Source organism: Sinohyriopsis cumingii, chromosome 8, assembly GCF_028554795.1.
Source record: "Sinohyriopsis cumingii isolate HCF-2022 chromosome 8, ASM2855479v2, whole genome shotgun sequence".
Classification (NCBI taxonomy): Eukaryota; Metazoa; Mollusca; class Bivalvia; order Unionida; family Unionidae; genus Sinohyriopsis; species Sinohyriopsis cumingii.
Window position 1 is genome coordinate 82974741 of NC_142968.1, and position 23179 is coordinate 82997919.

The 23179-nt window shown below is 34.1% G+C and overlaps 1 protein-coding gene across 1 annotated transcript in view; it reads left to right on the plus strand.

The window, feature by feature from the left end:
- The window catches only part of LOC149794011 (uncharacterized), a 38130-nt gene extending 15299 nt beyond the window's left edge, over positions 1–22831 (plus strand). The window contains exons 9-26 of the mRNA XM_089967944.1: positions 1135–1389; positions 1663–1884; positions 2553–2741; positions 3331–3840; positions 5490–5651; positions 9040–9201; positions 10990–11191; positions 11716–11891; positions 12419–12574; positions 13108–13338; positions 14290–14460; positions 15266–15469; positions 17067–17348; positions 17942–18136; positions 19030–19185; positions 20631–20678; positions 21184–21286; positions 22195–22831. Coding sequence (XP_089824070.1) covers positions 1135–1389; positions 1663–1884; positions 2553–2741; positions 3331–3840; positions 5490–5651; positions 9040–9201; positions 10990–11191; positions 11716–11891; positions 12419–12574; positions 13108–13338; positions 14290–14460; positions 15266–15469; positions 17067–17348; positions 17942–18136; positions 19030–19185; positions 20631–20678; positions 21184–21286; positions 22195–22291 — 3521 coding nt within the window. The 3' untranslated portion in view covers positions 22292–22831. The remainder of the gene's footprint in view (positions 1–1134; positions 1390–1662; positions 1885–2552; positions 2742–3330; positions 3841–5489; positions 5652–9039; positions 9202–10989; positions 11192–11715; positions 11892–12418; positions 12575–13107; positions 13339–14289; positions 14461–15265; positions 15470–17066; positions 17349–17941; positions 18137–19029; positions 19186–20630; positions 20679–21183; positions 21287–22194) is intronic.
- The last annotated feature ends 348 nt before the right edge of the window (positions 22832–23179 follow it).

Sequence of the window (23179 nt, forward strand, 5' to 3'; positions counted from 1 at the left end):
TGGTAGGACCTTGTTCTTTTCGCCTTCGGACTTTATTGTCTTGGAAATTTAAGTTTTGAACAATTGAAATCTTTTCATGGTTTTAACTGGATGAATGGAATGGTATGTAACTGTTGTGAGAATCTATAGTTTGAACTTTAAATATATAAAGGATATTGGGCTGAAACGAGTGATGATGGATATATTTGACCCAGTGCTTGAACACGTCATATTTTCACTAATGACGAAGCAAGGAAAGTTTCTTTTTATTTTATGCTTAAGTGTACATTGTAACAAGAGGTACTAAGCAAGAGATTGAAGTAGCAGAGTTCGTGCTGGATCCGGCGTGACGGTAGCGGTTTATCAGTATTGATCTACTGTGTTTCTTGAGAAAATAAAAGCAGTAATATAATTCTTCTTCCAAATTCAAATAAAACAGCACATTAACAAACAAAACAAGATTAGTAGCTCCTTCTATCTGAACTCGGTTTTTCTTTAATGGGAGGCGGCTTTATTTACCACTCGACTAAGAATGCTTGTGAGGATTATTTCTTATTTCATGGTTATAATGTTTTTCGTATCTATTGACGCCTGGTGAAAAATCAGATGTGTTGACTCTAGTAATATATAAAATACATTCGTCTCAGAAAATCCAGTTATGTACGGCCTGAAATCAAACGAAACCTAGTACACACTTTTATCTTTAAATTTTAATACGTTTGTCTAGGAAACGTTTTAAAACAACTGGATGTCGGTTTTTTGTGGCATAGGGCTTTTTGAAACATTTTAGACAGTGATATAATGGTGGTAATGCTTTTTCTAATGTGGGTGCTAATACGCAAACACATATACCTGTCCTTTATATTTCATAAATAGTCTACTTTTTACAGTTTGCTTTCTTAATGAGAAACGTAGCATTTTGGCAATACGGGCATCCTCCAAAACAGAGGAAGACACAATATATGAAAGCACATGCATTATACTATAAGCGAATGTTTAAATATGGAGAAAACAATCTTATCGTACTGGTTAGAAAATGTTCATTGAACATATGATAATATTTACTCTATAACACACATGGTGTATAACAGAACAGAAGAAAAAACTAAATACTAATTCGACGTTAATATCAACGTGTATCGTTTTCTCGTATAGACTCGAAGAGACCTGAGGTAATATCATGCCCAGCCGATTTGCAGGTGTACATTGATGCTGCCAACAATACGGCAGCTGTTATCTGGGAGTTACCTCTGGCGAATGACAACTATGATCGATCACCCAATATAACCGAGTTACATGGTTACGCCCCAGGTCAGAGGTTTCAGGCTGGTACACATTTCGTGAGGTATTCCGTTACAGATGCAAGCGGGAATAGAGGGCCAGACTGTCTGTTTTCAATTGCTGTTTTGAGTAAGTAGAATGTGACAATGTTTGTCCACTTGTGCCATGTAATCCGTTGAATGTTGTTATTGTACACGTTATTCACTTTTGCCCCAATATGTGTAATATATATTGTAACTATAGATTAAACAATTATCTGAAATACCAAGAAGAAACATTTATTTATAGATGATGATGATGATGATGATGATGATGAATAGTTGAAGTAATACTGAAACACATTGATGAAGTATAGGAGTTCATACAGCGGACTTAGTGTCAACTGGTTACTTTTTTCTATAGCACTGAACTGTGAGCCTCCAGATCTTAAAGTCAATGGTGCGAGGTTCCTGCAGTATAACTGTCCCAATTTCTACAGACTTGGGGCCTACTGTCGACTTTCTTGTAAGTCAGGATATCCGCTTGTAGGAGTTGATTCCATACAATGTATTGCAAATCCAGGCTCTTATCCACCACTTCTGAGCTGGTCCTGGGACCAAGAGGGCATCGGTCCAAGTTGTCTAGGTATTTGATAGATCTCTTTTTAAAATATCACCCATATGATGTCGTGTTGTTTCTTTTTTAAATGTTTCCATAGGAGTAGTAAGGTTAAGCGTAAACCGAAGGCACAGGGAGGCACATATTATAAAAAGGAGTCCTCTTAAAGAAAGTCAGAAAACGAAATGGAAACTGCTTCAGATACGATCTCTCTCTCACTCTCTCTCTCTCTCTCTCTCTCTCTCTCTCTCTCTCTCTCTCAGACACGCACACACTATATATATATATATATATATATATATATATATATATATATATATATATATATATATATATGGGGGTGATTCTATGTAAAAAAATACATAAGCGATATAGAGAGGTAAACTGAGAAGACAGTGATAGGGAGATAAACCACATCATTATTCTAAAAGTTGCTTAATAATATATCGCGTTTAAATCCACAAAGAACAAACAACTGTTAATAGCAGATGGTTGTGTGATAAATAATTTCCTTCCTCCCAAAGTTTAGTTAAATTGGAAGCATGGTTCAATTTATGAAAAACAGTAGCATCGGGTCTTTATTATGAAACACTGCACCACGAATCATAACAACAAATTAAAAACTTGTTAAAAATGATTGAAGCGGGCATTCTAAAAATGCAACTGTGAATTTTATTCATCCATGCCTTTTCCAGAGAGGGCATGCCCTGCCCTGCCGGCTCCTGAAAACGGTGCACTCGCATGTCAACTTTGGGATCACGGAGATATGTGTCAAATACAGTGTCAGAAAGGCTATGACGTGCCTTTGCTTGCAGATGGCAATTATGTTTGTGGACGTTCAGATGGAAAGTGGAGACCTGATGATAATATACCCAGCTGCAATAGTAAGGATACACATTTGTGATGTTAAGTATCTTTGTTAAAGCTTAGATACAATAAGAATAAAACAAATATTAGCTGTTATCTATGTCGGCAAGAAAGGACAAACGTTTTACTAAATTCACTAAATATCCATTGCGAAACGCCTGTATTTGCTTTACTTCTATGATGTTCAATTGTGTTATGCTTTATTTCTTTAAATGATAATAAAAAGAATTAATCTGGTCTTTTCCAATTTAATAAATATAAACTCGTAATCCTATTTGCTTGATTTCTTCCGTCTAAAAGGTTTTGTAATCTGATTACAGAAGATACCCCAAAACTGTTCATTATATCAGTTATACATGGTCCATATTTATGTTATCGGTGTTGCATGTTTAGAATCGTAACACTTATAAAATAAATTTATTACGCAATGTTTCAATATTGGCTCACAGATTATGCATAGAATTATGAAGGCAGATTTTTCTCATTCTTTAAGGGATACAAAGCGTTGTAGACGTTTTCCTTTGCAAACATCTAGATTGCATTGTTGATTTATGTTTGTATTATTCTATACTTTAAAAAGTTTTTCTTTCTTATCATCGTGCTTAGAGCTTCGTCGACCTAGCGATATGCATCTACCTTCAGAACTCTACTATTATACTGAAAAGTGTAACAGCAGCAAAGAAAATGTACTTCAGATCCGGAATAATTTTGTGCAGGCCCTAAACCAATCAAAGTATCATGAAAAATGCATTGCGGTAAGCGAATGCAGGGCCGAATTAGTTAATGTTACATGTGGACCGATTACGTCTAAAAGGCGACGTGATACGAGCAGTGTGCTGTTTGAAAGACATCTCCGTTCGCCGACATTTGCATACATCGTCGAGTTTGATCTCATTATACCGTATGACGCCAATGAAAATAACACGAGTGATTCCTTCGTAACATCTTCAGATATTCTTGAAAGCATGGTAGATATCATAGAGAAAGAAATAAAAGATGGTGTGTTTAATATAAGCACTGGCGATATGTATCTCCAGAAAGATTCTTTTGCAAGAGGTTCATCCAGCTTTAAGTGTCCCCGGGGAATGACTTCTCGACCAAAGACATCTTCATGCGGTAAGTATTGATCAATGGGAGTGTTATCTATCATAAACTATGGATATGTTCGTAATCAAATAAAGCATGAGAGATCCAGGTTGTTCTTTAAGTTATAATGTATTACTATATTTACATTTTGGGTTATTTAAAATTAGTGGCGAAAACCCTCTGTATAAATTAAATTAGCCTCGCGATTGACATGTGAATGCATAACAATGAGCTGTTAGAAAAAGATAAGATTAAAACGAACACAAATTAGTGGAATTAACAATCTAACAATCACTCCATCAAAAGTTTACTATTAATCAGTATATTAAATACAAGATAAAACGTAAACATTTAACAATAAAATTATGACCATTTAAATATCACATTGTTGATAAGTTACATTATCCATAAATACTAATCAATTTTGGCAATTGGTGTTTTAGAGCTGGTTAATATTTCTTTCGTATCCAATACTTCCGTGAAAGAGGCACTTTAAGTAGCAAATTTTTCTTCACAAACGAAAGCCATCCCTAATACTTGTGTCTGTATAACGTATTGTGAGATCAGCAGAAATAAATCGTACACTTAAGCCCAACATATACTCAATGATAAATTCACTGGAGAAGAATCTTCTCAGTGTACAAAATATCAAACGTTTTGCAGTGGCACCACCATCAAAAATTGCTGCTTGATTCACTAGAGTTGTTAACTGACTAGGCTTTTACTATTTTATCCCTTTCGATTTTGATAGTGAACAACATTTGTCTAGCATACCATTTTCTGTATTAGAAATAAATATTTATATTCAATACATTTAAATTATTCGTCACGCTTTGCAATATCAATGCTGAAAAAATAATTAATAAGGACAGGAATATATGATAGGTAATCTCACAGCATACCAATTTTAAGCGAGGTAAATAAATATGACCTTATTCTACAGCAGCAAAGATAACTTAAGCAAACTGCTCATTGTTTTGATTTTTCCTTAATTTTATTTTTCATTTAAGTAATGTTGTATTTACTTTCCACCAACAGAGTTTAACAATAAAAGGTCACGGTTTAAATAACGGGTTTACGTTGGCTATTTAATTACAATATGTGGCCTCCAAGTCGCAATAACGATTTATTATACAGTGTCGATTTAAAATTATTTTGGTTTTGAAACCATTATAGATCGGAAGTAACTGATGGCGTTAGCTTCTTAGTTTAAAATGCCCATATTTTTGCTTTAAAACGTGGTGGATAATATGACCTCTTCAAGTTCGCTAGCCGTTATATTGTTATGTTATTTCATTGTTATGTCTATCACGCTTTCTCAACCAACACTACTCAGTGAAATTATTCTCAATTCGCTAACATAATTATTCAAGAATAAACAGACATGAGTTATTTTTCCACTGCATTAAAAGATTCAATACAGCGTTCAGAGCCTCAGTTCTAAACAAGTGTCACATCAAGGGACAGTTATTACATTAAAAAAACCACTAAGTACATCAGCATTAGCAAATGTCCAATAATTGTTGCATGCTCTGGAATATCCTTCTTCTGGGGTCTCTCTCGCAGTAGTTAGGCAAAACAAACTTGAATAACGTTTACCATCATACATTAATTATAAATTAAAGTATCTCTCCAACTTGGATGCACCTTGAAGCTTCAATTTTCTAAATATTATTTAGTTGGTTGTCCCAAAGGAAAGTTCATGCCTGGTGATAGTCAACAATGTCGGGAGTGTCCAAAAGATACATACCAGGATGAAGAAAATAGTGTTGAATGCAAAAAATGTCCCGATGGCAAAGGTACCACTGGAACAGGATCTAACAGTTCAGATCTATGTCTCGGTAAGATATCAAAATGCTTGTACAAATAGTGTGAATTTTTAAAATAAATATTTCAAATTTCACAGTACTAAGACGACTAGCAGACACACATGCACACAGACACATACACACTAATCAAACACAACAGACACATACATATATATACGCACACACACACACACAGATATATATATATATATATATATATATATATATATATATATATATATATATATATATATATATATATATAACCTTGAGAGACGTATTCAAGGTGTCCTGTAGTGCTTCTTCTGGTTTCCTTTGAGCGCATCGCTTGCCGTAGTTCACCATAAAAACGTATTTCGGAAATCGGTGGTGTGGCGTGGCTAGCCCATCGCAACTGCGACTGCATCAGGATGGTGTAGATTATGGGTAGGCGTACTTGGGCAAGGACCTCAGTATCCTGGATCCTGTGTTGCCATTTGATGTTGAGGGGTCATCTAAATTAAGTTGTGTGGAAGTGGTTCAGCATCTTTGGATGTTGCTGGTACATTGTCCAGGTTTCGCAGGCGTATAGTAGCGTAGGAAGTACTATATTTCATTACTATTTGACTGTAGACTAAATGCCTCTCTGTTCCAGACATTGGCATGCTGTCTCCCGAACGCTGCGTTAGCCTTTGCAATCCTTTGCGTTTACATCCTCATCAGTGACGACAATTTGGGACAGAGCGCTGCCAATATAGGTAAACCTGCTCAGTGCACTCAATTTATTGCCGGTGATTAGGATATTCGGCTCAACGTATATTTCACATGGTACTGGAAGATACATTAATTCACGCTTCTTTATGTTGATGGTAAGGCCGAATAGTTTCGCTAGCATAAGAGAACTTTTCCACTCTACGATGCAACTGTTATGTCTCTGATTGTGGCGTTTATGACCTTAGGTTTTGTTGGAAACCTGTGTAAGTTGAAAATTTTGGCATCAGTTCGGTATCTCTGAGAGCATGTTGAAACATATGACTGATATATGTTTGGCGCTAGCACACAGTCTTACGTCACTCCGTCTGAGATCTCAGAAGTCTCACCATTGTCCCGGACTCTAGCTACCGTGCCGCCGTGGAATTGCTCTTTCTTTATATATTTCCTTGGGCATTTGTACTTGGCCATGATCATTCATATGCTCTCTGCTAAGAGTGTCGAAGGCGTTGGTCAAGTCGATATAGATTGAGAAAAGGTCAGCAATGAACTTGAAACTACCTAGCAGCAAAAATCATGTTTATGGTTCCATGATCATTCACATTGTCTTTCTGGTAAGTGTCTTTGATGAAATAAATAATTGAATCGGTTGTTGGGAATCCTAGAGGGTATATTCTGCAGTGGAGAACAAAGACATGTCTCGGTGGTTGTTGCAGGCCTGATGATTACATTTCCACTTATACAGATGTATAATTAATGGAGATTATTAGTCAGAGCTACACCGCCGCCTTCTTTGTATGCCTCTGCTTGAATTGAGCCTAAGCCAAGAGCTTTGCCTCTAGAGAGTGGACGTGTCGCTTCATGGGTCTCTGACAGGGTTACTGGGTCATTCACTGATTCATTCACTGTCACTTAAGGGCCCACAACAATGGCTTCATCTGATGAATGTTGGACGGCTTAGGACGCAGTTGAAGTGTTATGTTTAACAGTGATCAGAATATTCCCATCCGCATCGAGAAGAGGGGATACTCCTGATGATTACGGGCCAGAGAATTCTTTCAGCGCGTCAAAACAATTCATCATATCATGCTTATTAGCGTGTATTTGGATCTCATCAGCTTTGTTACTCAGCCAGGAGATGTTGTTGAACTGTTCGATGGGTGTGTTTGAAAGCGTCTTCTTTCTTTGAGTTGGACTTTGCATAATTTAGTTTTGCTTTTTTGAGGCGAGATGTTTTAGCAACAACCGTTTTATGTCACTGCAATTCTCATCAAACCAGTGCTTGCGCTTTCTGGAGGAGGACCCAGTGATCTCTGTGGCGTTGTTGTACACCAGCTCTCTAAGGGTCTCCAAGATTGACTATACTATACCATACTGGGTGTACAATGGGATTGATTGCAAACGGTGTTTTAGAAGCGCTGACTGTTTGGAGTTGGAGTTCTCCAACCTGTACGGTGATCCTTTGGACATATTGATTAAAAACTGCTATCACAGTGAATATTGTTATTAGTGACTACAAAAAGGAAAACCGGTTCGTTAAAATGGTTGATATTTCAGAAGATAGCGAAACTTTGGCTCGTTTTATTGCATTTACGCAATCTCATGGCCTTGAGAGTTTAATAATAGACAAATATTTTCTAACGTTGACAGGACTTATGTCTAAATAATTATGTGGTCGCTTTAAATATGCCTAGAATTTAAGTTCGAACTAGGAGCACCACAAAGTTCTTATGATAATTATTTAGTTGGACACACGTTTTAAATCGTTTCGGCAATCGTTCTGCATTTTACTTCAGAATGATATTTCCATGAATGTAAAGCATTATACATTTTCAGTTGTGATCACAGTTGTTTCTCTTTGAGTGTCCATTTGATCAATACAATTCCTTCTAATGAATATTTCCCTTGTTTCACAATGATGTATTTTACAATACCAAGCTGAGGTGTAGTAAAGAAAGGTAAGATATTTGGTAATTTTGGGAAAAGTCTTAACTGATTGTAATCTTTAATCGGATGTCCTTTAGATATATTTTTCTTCATAAAGCGAGAAAACATTGGTATTTAGAGATTTTTTACTATCTTCGGCTATTCAAAAAACCACAACTCGCCAGTCATTATTATTGGCTGTGAAACATGTTAAAACGAATCTTACATTGTAAAGGTCGTCATTCGCGAGAAAAGTCAGAATATTTTGTCTGCTATTATTTTCCGTTTTCCTTTTCAATATACTATCATCAAACATTAGTAATACCATAAGCTATTAGCAATAAACAATATTCTGATCATCGCAACTGAAACTCGTTCCAGACTGTCAACATCATTGCATTGCTGTTGGTGTATGACGACTGTATCTATTTCCTGACGTATTCATGGAAATTAATACCACAATAGTTCAATATAGTTTAGCTGTCATTCTTCTCATTTAATTCAAGCGTAAGGTATTTGAATTGTATGAACCAAAGGTAATTATATTCATATAGTCAGTTTCCATTCATATCCTTTATATGCTCAATATACGTAAATCAATTCAAATAGACAAGTGCTGAAATCAGATAGAACATAAAGACGATATGCGTACATTGGCTAAACTATGTTTAACAAGATTTATTACACGGAAATAAGCATTTTTTCTGTTTCCCTGCAAAGAGAATATGATTGTTATACAAATGCAGAAGTCAAAGTGCATCATAAAGTAACATACAGTCATCATCCACATTAAATTTCATTCCAGAAAATTGTGAGAAAGGCTATTTCTCACCAACCGGTCTAGCTCCGTGCATTCCATGTCAGGTTGGATCATACATGCATAACGTTAGAGGAATCGAGTGTTTCCTGTGTCCAAAAGGAAAGACGACAGCTATGACGGCTTCTTCCTCGAGTCTTGATTGCAAAGGTTTGTAACAAACGTATAAATAATTTTGATATAATGAAGATATTGAAATTAATCCATCAAGTTAATATTTTCCATTGTAGATATAATTTAGGCTTGCAATGTCTTTACATGAATATTACACAAGGTACCAAAACGTTAAATATTACCTACACCTTGTAATTAATACACGTGACATTATGAGCAAAAACTAAATTATATTTGTGATAAGATGAAAGCTGTAAATTTATTGATGTTTATACAACTGCATATAATACAGGCAGGTAAGAACAGTGATAAATATAACCAGAGTGATCAGAATCAATTTGGATAAACACCTATATATATCATATTGTATTCTATACACTCTGATAGCTATGAATGATCCATTATTTCATGCGCGTGATACATCGATTGCTGTTACTTTCGATTTATTTCAAGCGGTCGTAATGCCAGGAGTGAGTATATTAATGAGATGACATCACCGTAGGCGATTGATATTTTTGCCACTCTCGAGACCTCATTTCTGTTCCATTTCTGCTCCAGCTTCAAAGGCAAATACTTATGTTAGCAAGATCTCGGAATAGTTTAATAATGAGTGAAACCTACTTATATAAATGAGGTAATGTTACTTCTTATTTGCTGAGCTTGTTATATGCGTTGTCTAGATTTTATCTAAAATGGAGTTCAACATAACACTATGCTATATTGTTCATATTGTTATGTCCCCTAGATTATCGATACTCCCAGGTGACCTCACACCTGACTGGATGAGCCAGTGACCATTCCCGGGTCAATATTTCACATCCGATTTAATCAAGTTTGAAACGTAATTGTACGTACTCTAGAACGAATTCGATAACGAAAAAGGTTCAGGAGACATCAGGCCTATTTCTATACTCACTTTTGTATGTGTCGAAATAGGCAAAGTTTACATTAAGACCTGTGTGAGGACAGTACTGAAGGCGTCTTGCTTACTTTTTAGAAAAAATTCAAAAGGATTTAGTGGGGAGATCTATTTATGAAACTTTCATGTACGGAACATTCTTAATAGGACATTTTAATATCCAAATCATGGTAGTATAAATGTGATAAAACGAGGATAAAAGCTATGTCTCTTTCATGCAGGGTTTATCCGCATGCAGTTGTAGGTGAATGCCGTACTTTAAATAGTACTGAGATCGCAAGATATAAAAAGCGATATAATATAAAGCAGCAGTTTTGATCTTTCTCCATTGTTTATATAACTAATATGAAGTTAGATCCGAAGCGTTAGCGCTATGGAAGGTTAGACGTACTCCGTATGATATCGTGAATTTTATTGGCAAAGAAAATGACGATTGCACAGCATGGAATTTATGTGCAGCTGGTTAACGGTTCGCACAAAGAGCTCACAAGCACAATATTGATCGTACAACAGCATGCACACTTCTTCCTAGATATCATCCTCGTATATATATTGTACGTATTTCAACAAGACATTTTGTATTTCAGTATTATGTGTGATAATTGCAGGAGTTCCACTTCCCACCAATGGGGAGTCATGTCAATACAAACGATCTTAAATGATGACCTGTGTTCGCGAAAATGTGCGGTCATGAAATGACATTATTAAAATTGTTTCTCATTCGTTGTGTCTATTTTAGAGGTTGTAAAAGGCCTATATAACTTCCAGAAAGCGAGAAAAAATCAAACTAAATAGTAATAATTCCTTAATATTTATCAATTCTGCATTTTGCCAGAGTTTGTATCAAGCATGAGTTTCAAACGTATTATACGTTTATTTTTCTAATTGTACTTTGTTTTATACAGACTTTGATATTGAAATACAAGCAAACGGACACTCTTACATAAAAAGGTCACACCATGTGATAAATTCGATGACATTTTCTTCGTGGATTTACCTAACTGAAAACTCTACAGAAACTAGACAGTTAATCGGAATAGGCAATTCACATGCCAATCGGTCACTTCAGCTAGTACACACTATTGCCACTGAACTTATAATTGATGGGTAAGTAGATATATGTTCCAATCGTAACTTCTTTATCATTTAGCACGTTCTCAGTGTAAAGTATTTTAGTAATACGGTGAAGTAGAACTTGATAAGTTTGAGACAGCGTTGAATTTATCGCAAATCTGAAACACATTGCCGTTGATATTCATTATTGCAGAGTTGAGCCAATAAAATATACTTTCGCATTCCACAAATAAAATTCCAAGAGTACTGAGTAGTTAACTCTGTTTTTGAATCAATATATCTTTCAACTTTCAAGACATCATATCAGATATTTTCCCCACGGTATTTGATACCACTGAATCACATGTTTGCATGGAGTATTCCAGCAACTTCAAGGGTTCTACTTTATCATACAAAACTGTAGTTGGACGTAAGACTACCAGAAAATATAATATAATTGTATGAAGTTTTGTGTTTGGTAATTGGTTCTTACGCACTATATTTCCAAACTTCCATTATATCCATGTAAAGTAAATTCAAAAACGTATGTCATATTTAAAAACAAATCAATGTTGCAGGTCTGTTACTACAATTACTCCGTCTCTGCCCGTGATGAAATGGATTCACATTGCGCTGACACTTTCACCCGAGTCCAAAGAGGCAGTTATGTATGTTAATGGAAAACAAACTGCAAGGGTTTCGTTCTCAGGCAAAGAGGCCGTCGAAATGTACGAAAATATTTCGTTTTCCGGAGGTAATTGTGAATCATGAGATTTGTAGACCTAAATTCTAGCTTGATAGTAGGGGGAAATCATCATGAAGACAAACTATTTTAAAGAAGAACATGAGGGCAATGTGCATATAATAGTTCGAATTGAGAACGGTTTACTAATGCGGATAAAGTAAGGTCAAGATTGCTGGTTGCGTGGATTTGATGGCTCTATAATAATCACAAAAATTTAGTGTTTCAGTGAGCCCGGAACACATAAAAATTTATTACAATATTTTCACTGTATTCCAAACTTATTGGTCCGAGCGTCTGGTTCTGTCATTTAACACATTGAACAGCTTCATAGCTGTACAGAGACAAATACATTAAATTATTATAGTGAAAGATGAAAGACTTGAAATGATATAATTCTTTTTTCTGTGTGTTTCCTGATATTTATAAAATCCCCATTATGTTAAACCCTTTAAAGTAAGACGAACTGCTAGCGTAATAAATGGAACGTCGAGCTCGATTTACATACGAAGTTGGCTTAACGATGATATGTATTGCAGGTATGTTGCTATCGTCATTTCAAATCCACGACAGAGTAGCAACTTCAGCTGAAATCGGGGCGTGGGCGGCTAAATGCGGTGTAAATCGCATTTCGGCGTTGTTCTCAGCAGAGAACATCTCAGATGTATATAGACGTATGCCTTCAGCATGTGACGGTAGGCAAAATGTTTTTATTACTGTTATTAAGAACTGAAAGACAATGTGGTGGTTCGGAGGAGATTATGGAGTTGCTACATGGTACACTATCACTGTCATTAGAGGTTGTTTAAATATTCCATAGAGATTTGATCACTGACGTAAACTTTATTAATACTGATTGTTAATGATAATCGAACTTTTCTATGAGGTGATAGTGAAGAAAATGGTTTCTTGGTAAAACTTCAGTTGCGTCTTATTTATTGCGTGTGCCGGGAGGCCACCATTCATATACTACTATAATTTATTGTTATTTTTAAAGTAACTGGTTGGTATTATTTCAGAATATTGATGATTTGGCTTGTAGAGTAGGTGGATTTCCAACACAAGCATTATGGACAGACAGCAATCGGACCTATGACGTATGGAAATCTCCATTTCTAAATTATTTAATGTCTGAATGCATTTTACTCATCAACAAATGAAATAGAAATCACGAACTGAGTAAATACTTATTGATGCTATTGAAACTTGTTTCTTTATCTGTTCGTAGACATAGATGAATGTGCTTCCAGTCCCTGTGGGAAATACCCATGCCGTGACAAGCCGAGGAATTTTGAATGTATGTGTAGAGATGGCTATACCGGCAAACAATGTGAGGTTCCTCCTGACTTCTGCCTGAATAATGCCTGTCAGAATGGAGCTTCTTGTGTCACTGGTGCCACTAATTATACGTGCAAATGTCTTCAAGGATTTAAAGGAGCTGTCTGCGAGAGAGCAATAGGTACATGTCATAATATAATATACCACACCCCTTTAAAAGTTATATATATATATATATATATATATATATATATATATATATATATATATATATATATATATATATATATATATATATATATATATATATATTACTAATAATGTACTGCTAAAGAGGAAACAAGCAATCAAAAAGCTAAAGGTGAACCGTAATATGTTTTAGAACACAATTTACTTCCTGGTTATTGATAGATGTTTCTGGTAATTACTTAAAAAATTTACAATATTTTATATTTAATAGAAACTAAGGTATACTATTAAAAAATGTGACGGACAAAATGTTTTAAATAGGTCAGTAGTTCGATCAAAACAGACATAACAGGTAAATTTGTGTTTGAATATATACAATCATCACTCCGTAATTTTCTAAGTGTAGGCCAAAATTATTAAGCAAAATATAGGAACTAAACATAACAGAACATTCAGAAAAGTCAGGAGAGTTTAAAATAGATTTCTTTCCTGTTTTGGCTAGGTACCGTTTACTTTGAAATATATATATATATATATATATATATATATATATATATATATATATATATATATATATATATATATATATATATATATATATATATATATATATATGTATATATATATATATATATATATATATATATATATATATATATATATATATATATATATATATATATATATATATATATATATATATATATATATATATATATATATATATATGTGTGTGTGTGTGTGTGTGTGTGTGTGTGTGTGTGTGTGTGTGTGTTCTGGAAAAACAACGAAAAGCTACCCGATGAGTATTTGTATGAATGTTCCTGTTCATTTTGTTTAACCTGTGGCAACAATAGTTATTTCCATTTTATATTTTCCACGTAAGTGTTCTATTTATTATATTTCCTATAAAAGTGTAAGCAAAAGATACATTTATTCATAGTGAATGGAGGCTGGAGCGAATGGTCAGTCTGGGACCAATGCAGTTCAAGTTGTGGTGGCGGATTCCAAACACGTACCAGGCGTTGTGATAGTCCCTCTCCAGACCCTGACGGCAACCCCTGCTCTGGATCTGCCAATGACACCGTTTATTGTAACACGGAGGAATGTCCCGGTACCTGCACATTTTGAAGCTTACTGTAACCTCTTTGCAATAGAATATTTGTTTAATAACAGCATATTCAAGACTGTATCTAGAATTTCTAATATAGATATTAAAATTATAAAGTGTGTACCACATGTAGCATGAATGTTACGCAATATACTATTTGCGCCGGTGTGTTGTACATGTTCTCTATAATTCTATACAATATATTGTTTATAGACTTTAAAACACTAGCTTGTTAGACATACACATATGAATAATCAAAATTAGGAGTTATGATATCGTATGCAGTCATTTTGCATTACATTTTCATATGACATAATGTGCCGGAAAATGCATAACAGCATCAAATAGGTTATACCTTCTTCATATTTTACGACTAATTTTCTTCATAACCGTTAAAAATTAGTCATGGCTCCGTATACCACATACATAGATTTTCCTCTTGATAGAATAGATTGCCGTTTTAAATATGCAATGATATATTTACAATTAAATTTGCTCTACGTTTGTATCGATGCCTTAAAGGAGTGGATATTGTGTAACGTTGCTTTATGTTACCATGGTGACTAATGTGCCAAATGTTAAGCATGTTCAGCCTAAAATGTATAATGGACCTAATTCAAAATTAAAAATTCATTTTACAAGTATGGCAAACACATTTAGTTTATCACTCAAAAATTAGTTCTGGAGTATAGGTGGCTAAAATAATTATAATCAACTTGGAACATGTCTAGAAATTGGCAATACTGAGAGATCAACTAGAGCAATTAATGAGTAAGCTAAGTCTTTGTCATTTTCACATTAACATCAGAATGCCCAAGTTTGGTACGGTCATTTGGTGCACAAATAACGTGCAACGAGACTGCACACTTGAAGACATGTACGATTTCCTGTCGTCCTGGGATGTATTTCACGTCACCTCCTTTACCGTACTACAAATGCGGGGAAATTACGGGTTACAAGTGGAACCATCAAACGGACAATAACCCTTTGGGGAAACTGCCATCCTGTTCAGGTAAGAATAGTTCAAAATCTGCAAACAAATCTAATTTAGGAGAGTTTAGAAAGCACCATATGTTAACTATAATTTCAATGGGTAATATTAGTAGTATGTTTAAATGTGTGTCAAAATGATCACAAGGCAACAAGCTGCGTCAGAAGGCTGTCCATTTCACGAGTTGCGCCCTGACCAGTAAAAGGTATATAAATGCTTTTTACAGCAAGCTATGCTTACCCAGATCAGGTATATAGAGAAATACATACACCAATGATCTTTCATTAAATAGACGTGGGCATGGTTTCATATTGTGAACCATATACCTTGTACAATATTGAAATAAAATGCATTTAATTTTAATAAACTATTCACAATTTTTCGTAACCATTGTTGGCATGAGCAGCACTTTGGCATAAGACAAACCTCAGCTTAACCCACTTAAGCCAATGCTAACTATTTTGTATGCCGTTATCATGCAGATTGTTTAATCATTGTTTAATGCAATGAGAGTGAGGCAAAGAAATAGTATTTCCTTGTTGATATCCAGTTTAGAAGGCAAAGAAATATTATTTCCTTGTTGATATCCAGTTTAGAACTATGTTGTTAATAAAGCAATGTTTTAAATGAGTCATAACGGAAACCTAACAGCGTTTTAGAACAGTACAATTAATGCTTGAAATGCAACGCATTTTAGCTGTTTAACCAACACCTCTAGAGAAAAGGAAATTTCGAGTGAGACCAAGTTAATACTGTATATGGTGAAGAAACACTTGTTTAAAATTGTTGGAAAAAAATGCACTTTAAAAAGAAATAAAAATGAACAACTGAGATAAAGATACCAGAGTTTCATAATATACACCATATTAAGTGTTTTAACATGTCGGATTTACTAAATTATCACATTGGTAAAAGGTGATCAATCACATATTAATCTGCATGAACTAAGTGATTGTCAGTTACTTAAAGTAGTGAACGCATGTCATTAACTATTACTGGATAATAAGTATTTTATATCCATTCATACGCATACTATGATAATGCACACTTACTTTCAATCATTTGAGAGAAACCATGTACTCAAAGCGACATCGAAGACTCGGACTGGACTTTACGCTAGTTCTAATTCATTAAATGAATACGATTCAATTCAAGATGTCCTTTACAGAGATTATGAAAGGTTATATATTTTATATCTCTCATGGAACTATATATACTTACGTACATATATATATACATTCATACATACATACATACATACATACACACACACACACACACACACACACACACACACACACACACATACATACATACATACATACACATGGTCTGTTAGTGGCCAAGTGGCTTAAAAAGCACACCTCCTCCGTTCACTGTCTTCTCACTTTCTTCTGCGTGGGTTCGAGTCTCGAAGCTCGGCTAATGTGAATATCTGAGAAAGCTTGCCTGTAGATTCCCGTGAGTGGGTACGACATACCGAGGTTGTTTTGTGTTCGCCCTTTACCATTCATACCATTCGACATGTGTAACCGATCGTGCGCTGAAATATGGCGTTAATAGTTTAATCATATACTTATATCCCTCCAAGTCAATAACTTATATTCATTTCCCTTAGCAACCGTGGCCCCAGTGCAGATGTCCGTTAATTTCGAAGGAAACTATGATGTTCCTGAATGTGATGGAAACAATGCTGATGTGATAAGTTCTACCCTAACTGTTAGGGCACAATCCTTGTCTTGTGTCTCGGTGGGTTCGTGCCAGTCATCCACGTCATTACCAAACTGCGGTGGTGGAAAGAACAAGCGTTCTGCTGATAGTGGTGTAACAATACAATTAACGGTAGACCTCGGAGAGATGAATGATCTCCACCTACAAGAACTATTTGACAACAAAACAGGTAATAATAGAGGGCCCTATCAAAGACCTAGTAAAAAGTTAAGTCTATGTTTTTCTTGTTACATTTAGTTTCCTTCTTGATGTCAACGCTTATAATGCAATCTAGCCTTTCGTTACTGCTAGTCTGTACAACAAAATCATTTTCGGGAATATAGCCTGCACAACCAATTTCCTATTGGAGATAATTATTAAGATAATGACAAAAGGGTGTTCCTTATGACATAAGTTATAAATATATATCTAAGTGTTGGTACAATGATACTATCTGGTACTTTAACAATGTCTAACAGAGTAAAAATGAATATGATATAGCCCTCTGAAATGTTCGTTGATGATAGGTTCTCCCTATAACATAACTATTCTAACGTTCTGTATTTTCTTTCAATTACATGTGTGCTGTTAAATCAAACAAAGTAGGTTCAAGCGGCACATTGTTGTAGTTAATGGCCTTTTCTTCAAAGCCTAGTGCGTTATTATTCCTTAACAATATGGAAATTATTTACGCAAATAAATATGAACAATTATGTAACATTTGAACTGCCTGGAATTTTAATTCTAAACATTTTCTAGCGCTATTCATTTTTGTTGTTTCAGCTAGTTCCTCTCTCGTGAAATTTCTGACTGCTATTAAAGACCTTGAAACAAGTGCTCAGGAAATATATAACAATTCACAGACGTTCTTCAAGGTTGATATTGGTGGGAAAAATCACACTATTCAATCGGATGCTCTACATGCCACCAGTTCAGCAATCTGCCGGAGTGGATACGTCCCCAAGGAAATGCTTTGTGGTATATTCATATCCTCATTTGTATCAGGTGTTGAATATTTATTTGATCTAGTTTGTCCGTTTGTCCATTCCTAGAAATAGTTTGGCACGAATGTTCGTTCCTTCCAAAATGTAGATAAATATATTAATAACATGTTTGACAATTAAACAGTTTTAGTAGTATTACACAAAATTTACTAAATGTGGACTAATTCAATTTAGGAAGAGTATGTGTATGCATGTTAATAGGTACATAAACATTTTGTACTATTTTTTATACGACGTTTTATTCAGAATAGTGTCTGCACTATTGTTTATATATTAGAAAAAGAAAAGCAGAACGATTCGATGCCATGTGTAGGCACCCATATGACATGTTTCAATCACTCTTTCAATATGGTCATATTTTTTAATTTTCTTAACATTTTATTTTGCACTGGGAGCAGGTACGTTCTTTAAACATATCATCTGGATAAAATATAAGCATAAATACAGATGTAATGATTTTGTTAAATATATCATAAACTTTTTATTATTTAATTTAGTTGAATACAAATACTCTATATAAAAATACAGCTGAACGCCAACAAATTTTCCACTTTAAATTTATCATTTTTTTTGGGGGGGGGGGAAATAATGTTTACATAACAAACTCTCGTTAGGGGCAGCTGATACGTTTCTATATATATAAATGCAATAAACTGACAGCGAAAAGTACAAAACTAGTATCTAACTAGTCTTGAAAAAGACTCTTTAAGAGTCGAAAGCGTTCAGGCTACTTAGATAATATTTTTGCACTGAGAGATAGATAGATAGATAAATAGGTAGATAGATAGATAGATAGATAGATAGATAGATAGATAGATAGATAGATAGAGCAGTTTCAACCAAACATTTATGCTTTTTATAACGCAGTTGAATGTCCTAAAGGTTCGAAGCAAGCCGAAAACATCTGCCATTTGTGTGAGAGAGGATTATATCAAGATGAGACTGCCCAAACATACTGCAAACCTTGTCCTTTTGGCAGAACTACGGCCGGTGTTGGTTCCGATTCTGCCTTGGATTGCTCTGGTATTGCCTTTATTTCCCTGTCTTGATATGGCCAGTGTGAATGCATAATCATACTCAAATTAATAATCTAGTACGCTTTAAGGACAACTATATCCCAGACAATGAAAGTTTCGTACACTCTTCCAGTTTTAGTGTTAAATATAATCAATTGCTGTTGATATGATCCATAAAGCAGGTTTGTGCCTTTGTAGGTCTTTTCAACACATCTAAATGTGAAAAATATTAATCAAACATGGACAAAGTAACATATGACATATGATACCAGTTCTAATACATATTTTGCTATTCGAGCACAATTCATGAACATGCTCTCTTTCAAACCCTCAACTAATTCATGCTCCTTATACATTTTTCGCCGTAGGTAAAATATACTCTCATTCTCTATGGTTTTAAAAGGACTTAACTGCATAACATTTATCTGATTTTTAAATAGTTCGTGTGTGTGTGAGTGTGTGTGTGTGTGTGTGTCATCTTAAGGAACAATTAATTTATGAACATTTGTTGTCAGTAGTTAGCATTATTTTATTATTATATTTTAAAAAATTCACGAGCTCAGATCTATGTCAAATGTTGCTATCGTACTGCCGGATCTGCTACAGATACTTCTTTCACTGAATCACTGTGTGCTATTTTTTTATTGATTCTACTTTCCCTAAATGGATGTCTCCTTTGAAAAAAAAAACATTTGAAATTGACCTTGTAAAGCTTGCGAGGTTCAAATGCCCATATATAGAGGACATATCACTACTTGATGTATATATTTCTCCTACGGCAAAGTTTTCCTCCTATGCTTATCCAATGTTACCAGCAATTAAAGTAATCTATAAATCTCCGTCGTGTTATCCAACACTGGAGTATGTATTACATATGCCTGATATCAGCAAATGACGACATCCATTACCATTAACGTACTTCCTTAAGACAGCTAACGTTATACATTCTAAACGTTTAACCATATAGATATTATCGTTTAATGTCTATATTGCAGTTTGCATTCTAAACTTTTGAAATGTGCCTATCACTTCTGTGAAGATTACTGAATTAAGCTCGGTGTAGCTTATTATTTATGATGTATAAACAGTCTCAAGCTATCCTGGTTCGCTAACTGCTGCAATTGTCTCAACAATCTTGTAATCCTTTATGTTTTGTGAATTTTGCAAGTTTGTTGGCAACGTTAATTCTTGAGGAAATTGACACACCCGGAGTTTGAATTTGCCGCTATGTACTGGGTGCCATTTTGGGGTTTTATGTATGGAAAAGTATTTATCTCTATATTTGCGAAACCTAAACTTTAAGATTTTCGACTACACTCTCTAACTAAAACCATCATCAGTTAACGTCGAAACGTATGTCTGTGTGTGTGTGTGTGTGTGTACGTGTGTATTTATATTTTCAATCACAAACAATTTAGATATGTTTGAATTAATCTGTTCCTGTTTTCCTAGTCGATGCCATAACGACAACTCAAGTAAAGAATGAAGAAGACAAAGAAGGTATTGCACTTTATTTTCATTGCTCTAAAATGTAAATGAACAATAAAGAACAATACAAACTTCACTATTATTGTAGGAGCTTCTCTAACTTGCGTTATGAAAGTATCGTTTAGAAAGCTATTCATAGCAGAAAGGTAACATGTATCGTGGGAAATCTGTTAATTATGGCTAAAAGACGTAAGCAATACTTCTCGAGCACTTGCTGACAAACTTTAGACTTATGTTATCTGTTTACATTTGAAAAGTATTTTTAATAGGTGAAACGTTGGAATCTACAACCTGGTCCAAATTAAGTCTGTAACATCCATGGACTTGACAAATGATAGATAAATAATAAATACATGGATATTATGAATAATTAAAATCCATATTAATTATATTTTGAATAACTCTAATTTGTTGAATGCCACTAAAAGTTTGAATACGATGATACAGTATGAAATGTGTTGCATGGTAGAAATCGGTCAGAATTACTTGATTTTTCAAGAAAATTTTCCCCTTTAAGATAAACACGACAAGACTGTCATAATAGCCGTTACCATTGCCGCAGTTGGATGTGTAGCAATAGTTGCTCTTACCTTATTTGGCTACAAGATTCTGAACAAGAAGTAAGTAAAGTGTAAAAATACATGTTTATATGTATTTTAAAAACTCAGATTAAATTATCATGATTTTCATTCAATTCACCAAAGCTCATTATATATATATATATATATATATATATATATATATATATATATATATATATATATATATATATATATATATATATATATATATTGGGCAAATAACAAAACTAATTAATGGATGGGCAGAGAAAGGAAAGCATGGTATGGATTCCAAGAAACCATCGGTTTGGGTGTTTACTTTGCCGACACTATTGATCTGCATATTCTGTGCCACTTCTTTGAATTTATGCATCTGAGGCAATTTATGATAAATGCTACCTAATGCATTGACCTAGATAACTTGTTGACATCTCTAAATACCTAGCGTACTTCGGATACCTTGCGTTTTTCATGAGATATAACCCACTTCCCATTCCTTCTCTACCTCGCTCCCTCTCTCTCTCCCTCCGCCTATATATATATATATATATATATATATATATATATATATATATATATATATATATATATATATATATATATAAACTTCTTTGTTCCATTATTATACATGCTCTTTCTTTCTGCATGTAAATGTTTGGGAATTTATGTATTTCTGGCAGTTTGCAATGCACACTGCCTCCGGATTTGACGATAAGACATTTATGCTACCGCCATTTAGTTAATATGCATGTATTTAGCTTAATTATATATATATATATATATATATATATATATATATATATATATATATATATATATATATATATATATATATATATATATATATATATATATATATATATATAGTAATCATGAAGAAATATTATATTCACTGTTCATATATGATAGCGTTTTCTGACCTAACCTAGTCATAATTTTGGAAACATAATGTTGCATCCTTTTTTCAGGAAGAAAAAGATTGGAGACAGCTTTGTTAGTTTGCCGGATACTTACCGTATCGATGTTGGAAAGACCTCTTACATGGACATGACTAGAAAAATGTAGCTATGTCTCCTGTTGTATGGCGTGTTGATCTTAATACCTTGAGTGTTTTTGTAGAATTGGTTTAGAAAATCATGTTATAGATAAACGTCACTGAATATGCATATTAAACATAATTTCTGAAATGATTGATAATTGTTTAGTGTTTGAAAGTAATTATATAGTGAGCTTTCATAATCTTTGATGCTTCACCAAAATCTGATATACTGATCTACGCTCTACCATGTACTTCAGCCTATAAGAAAATCGGTCGAGATATAACTACCAATTAATAATAACATTGCTGTTTCGATTACTACACATTAGTCTCCCTGTCTGGAAAAAGAAGAGCATGTCCCCTGAAATATACAATGAAACATAGACAGCTCCACTGTGATACTTTTTCTTTATCTGAATAAATCTGACATGGACATATTTTTTTTCAAAGTGACTACTAGCTTTGATTGACTGTAACAATGTTTGTACTTATACAGTTTATGTCAATGACATCAATGTTCAATATTTTGATTATTGTGATTAAATATTATTTTTGTAGCAAATAAATGGTTGTCTTTGTGCTGTTTAGTTCAATGAATATAGTTATGTCATAATTGAAATTTAATACCATTACTTCAATGCATTAGGACAACACTCCATTACATTTTTTAACATTTCGGCGTATGTTAGAGTTATATTTTCTGCACGCAGGAATAAGTTTCGTTGAAGTAGCATGAGTTAGACTTGATTGAACAACACTAATGGAATAGTTTTTATCCGATCACAAGTTGGTGGGAATGACAGTTGTTAGTGGTCATGTCTGATTTGTTATGTGTCTCTTAATCTTGCGCATGCAACATGATCACAAATATACAATGACTTGGTAATTTAATTTGCTTCCACTTAACCATGATC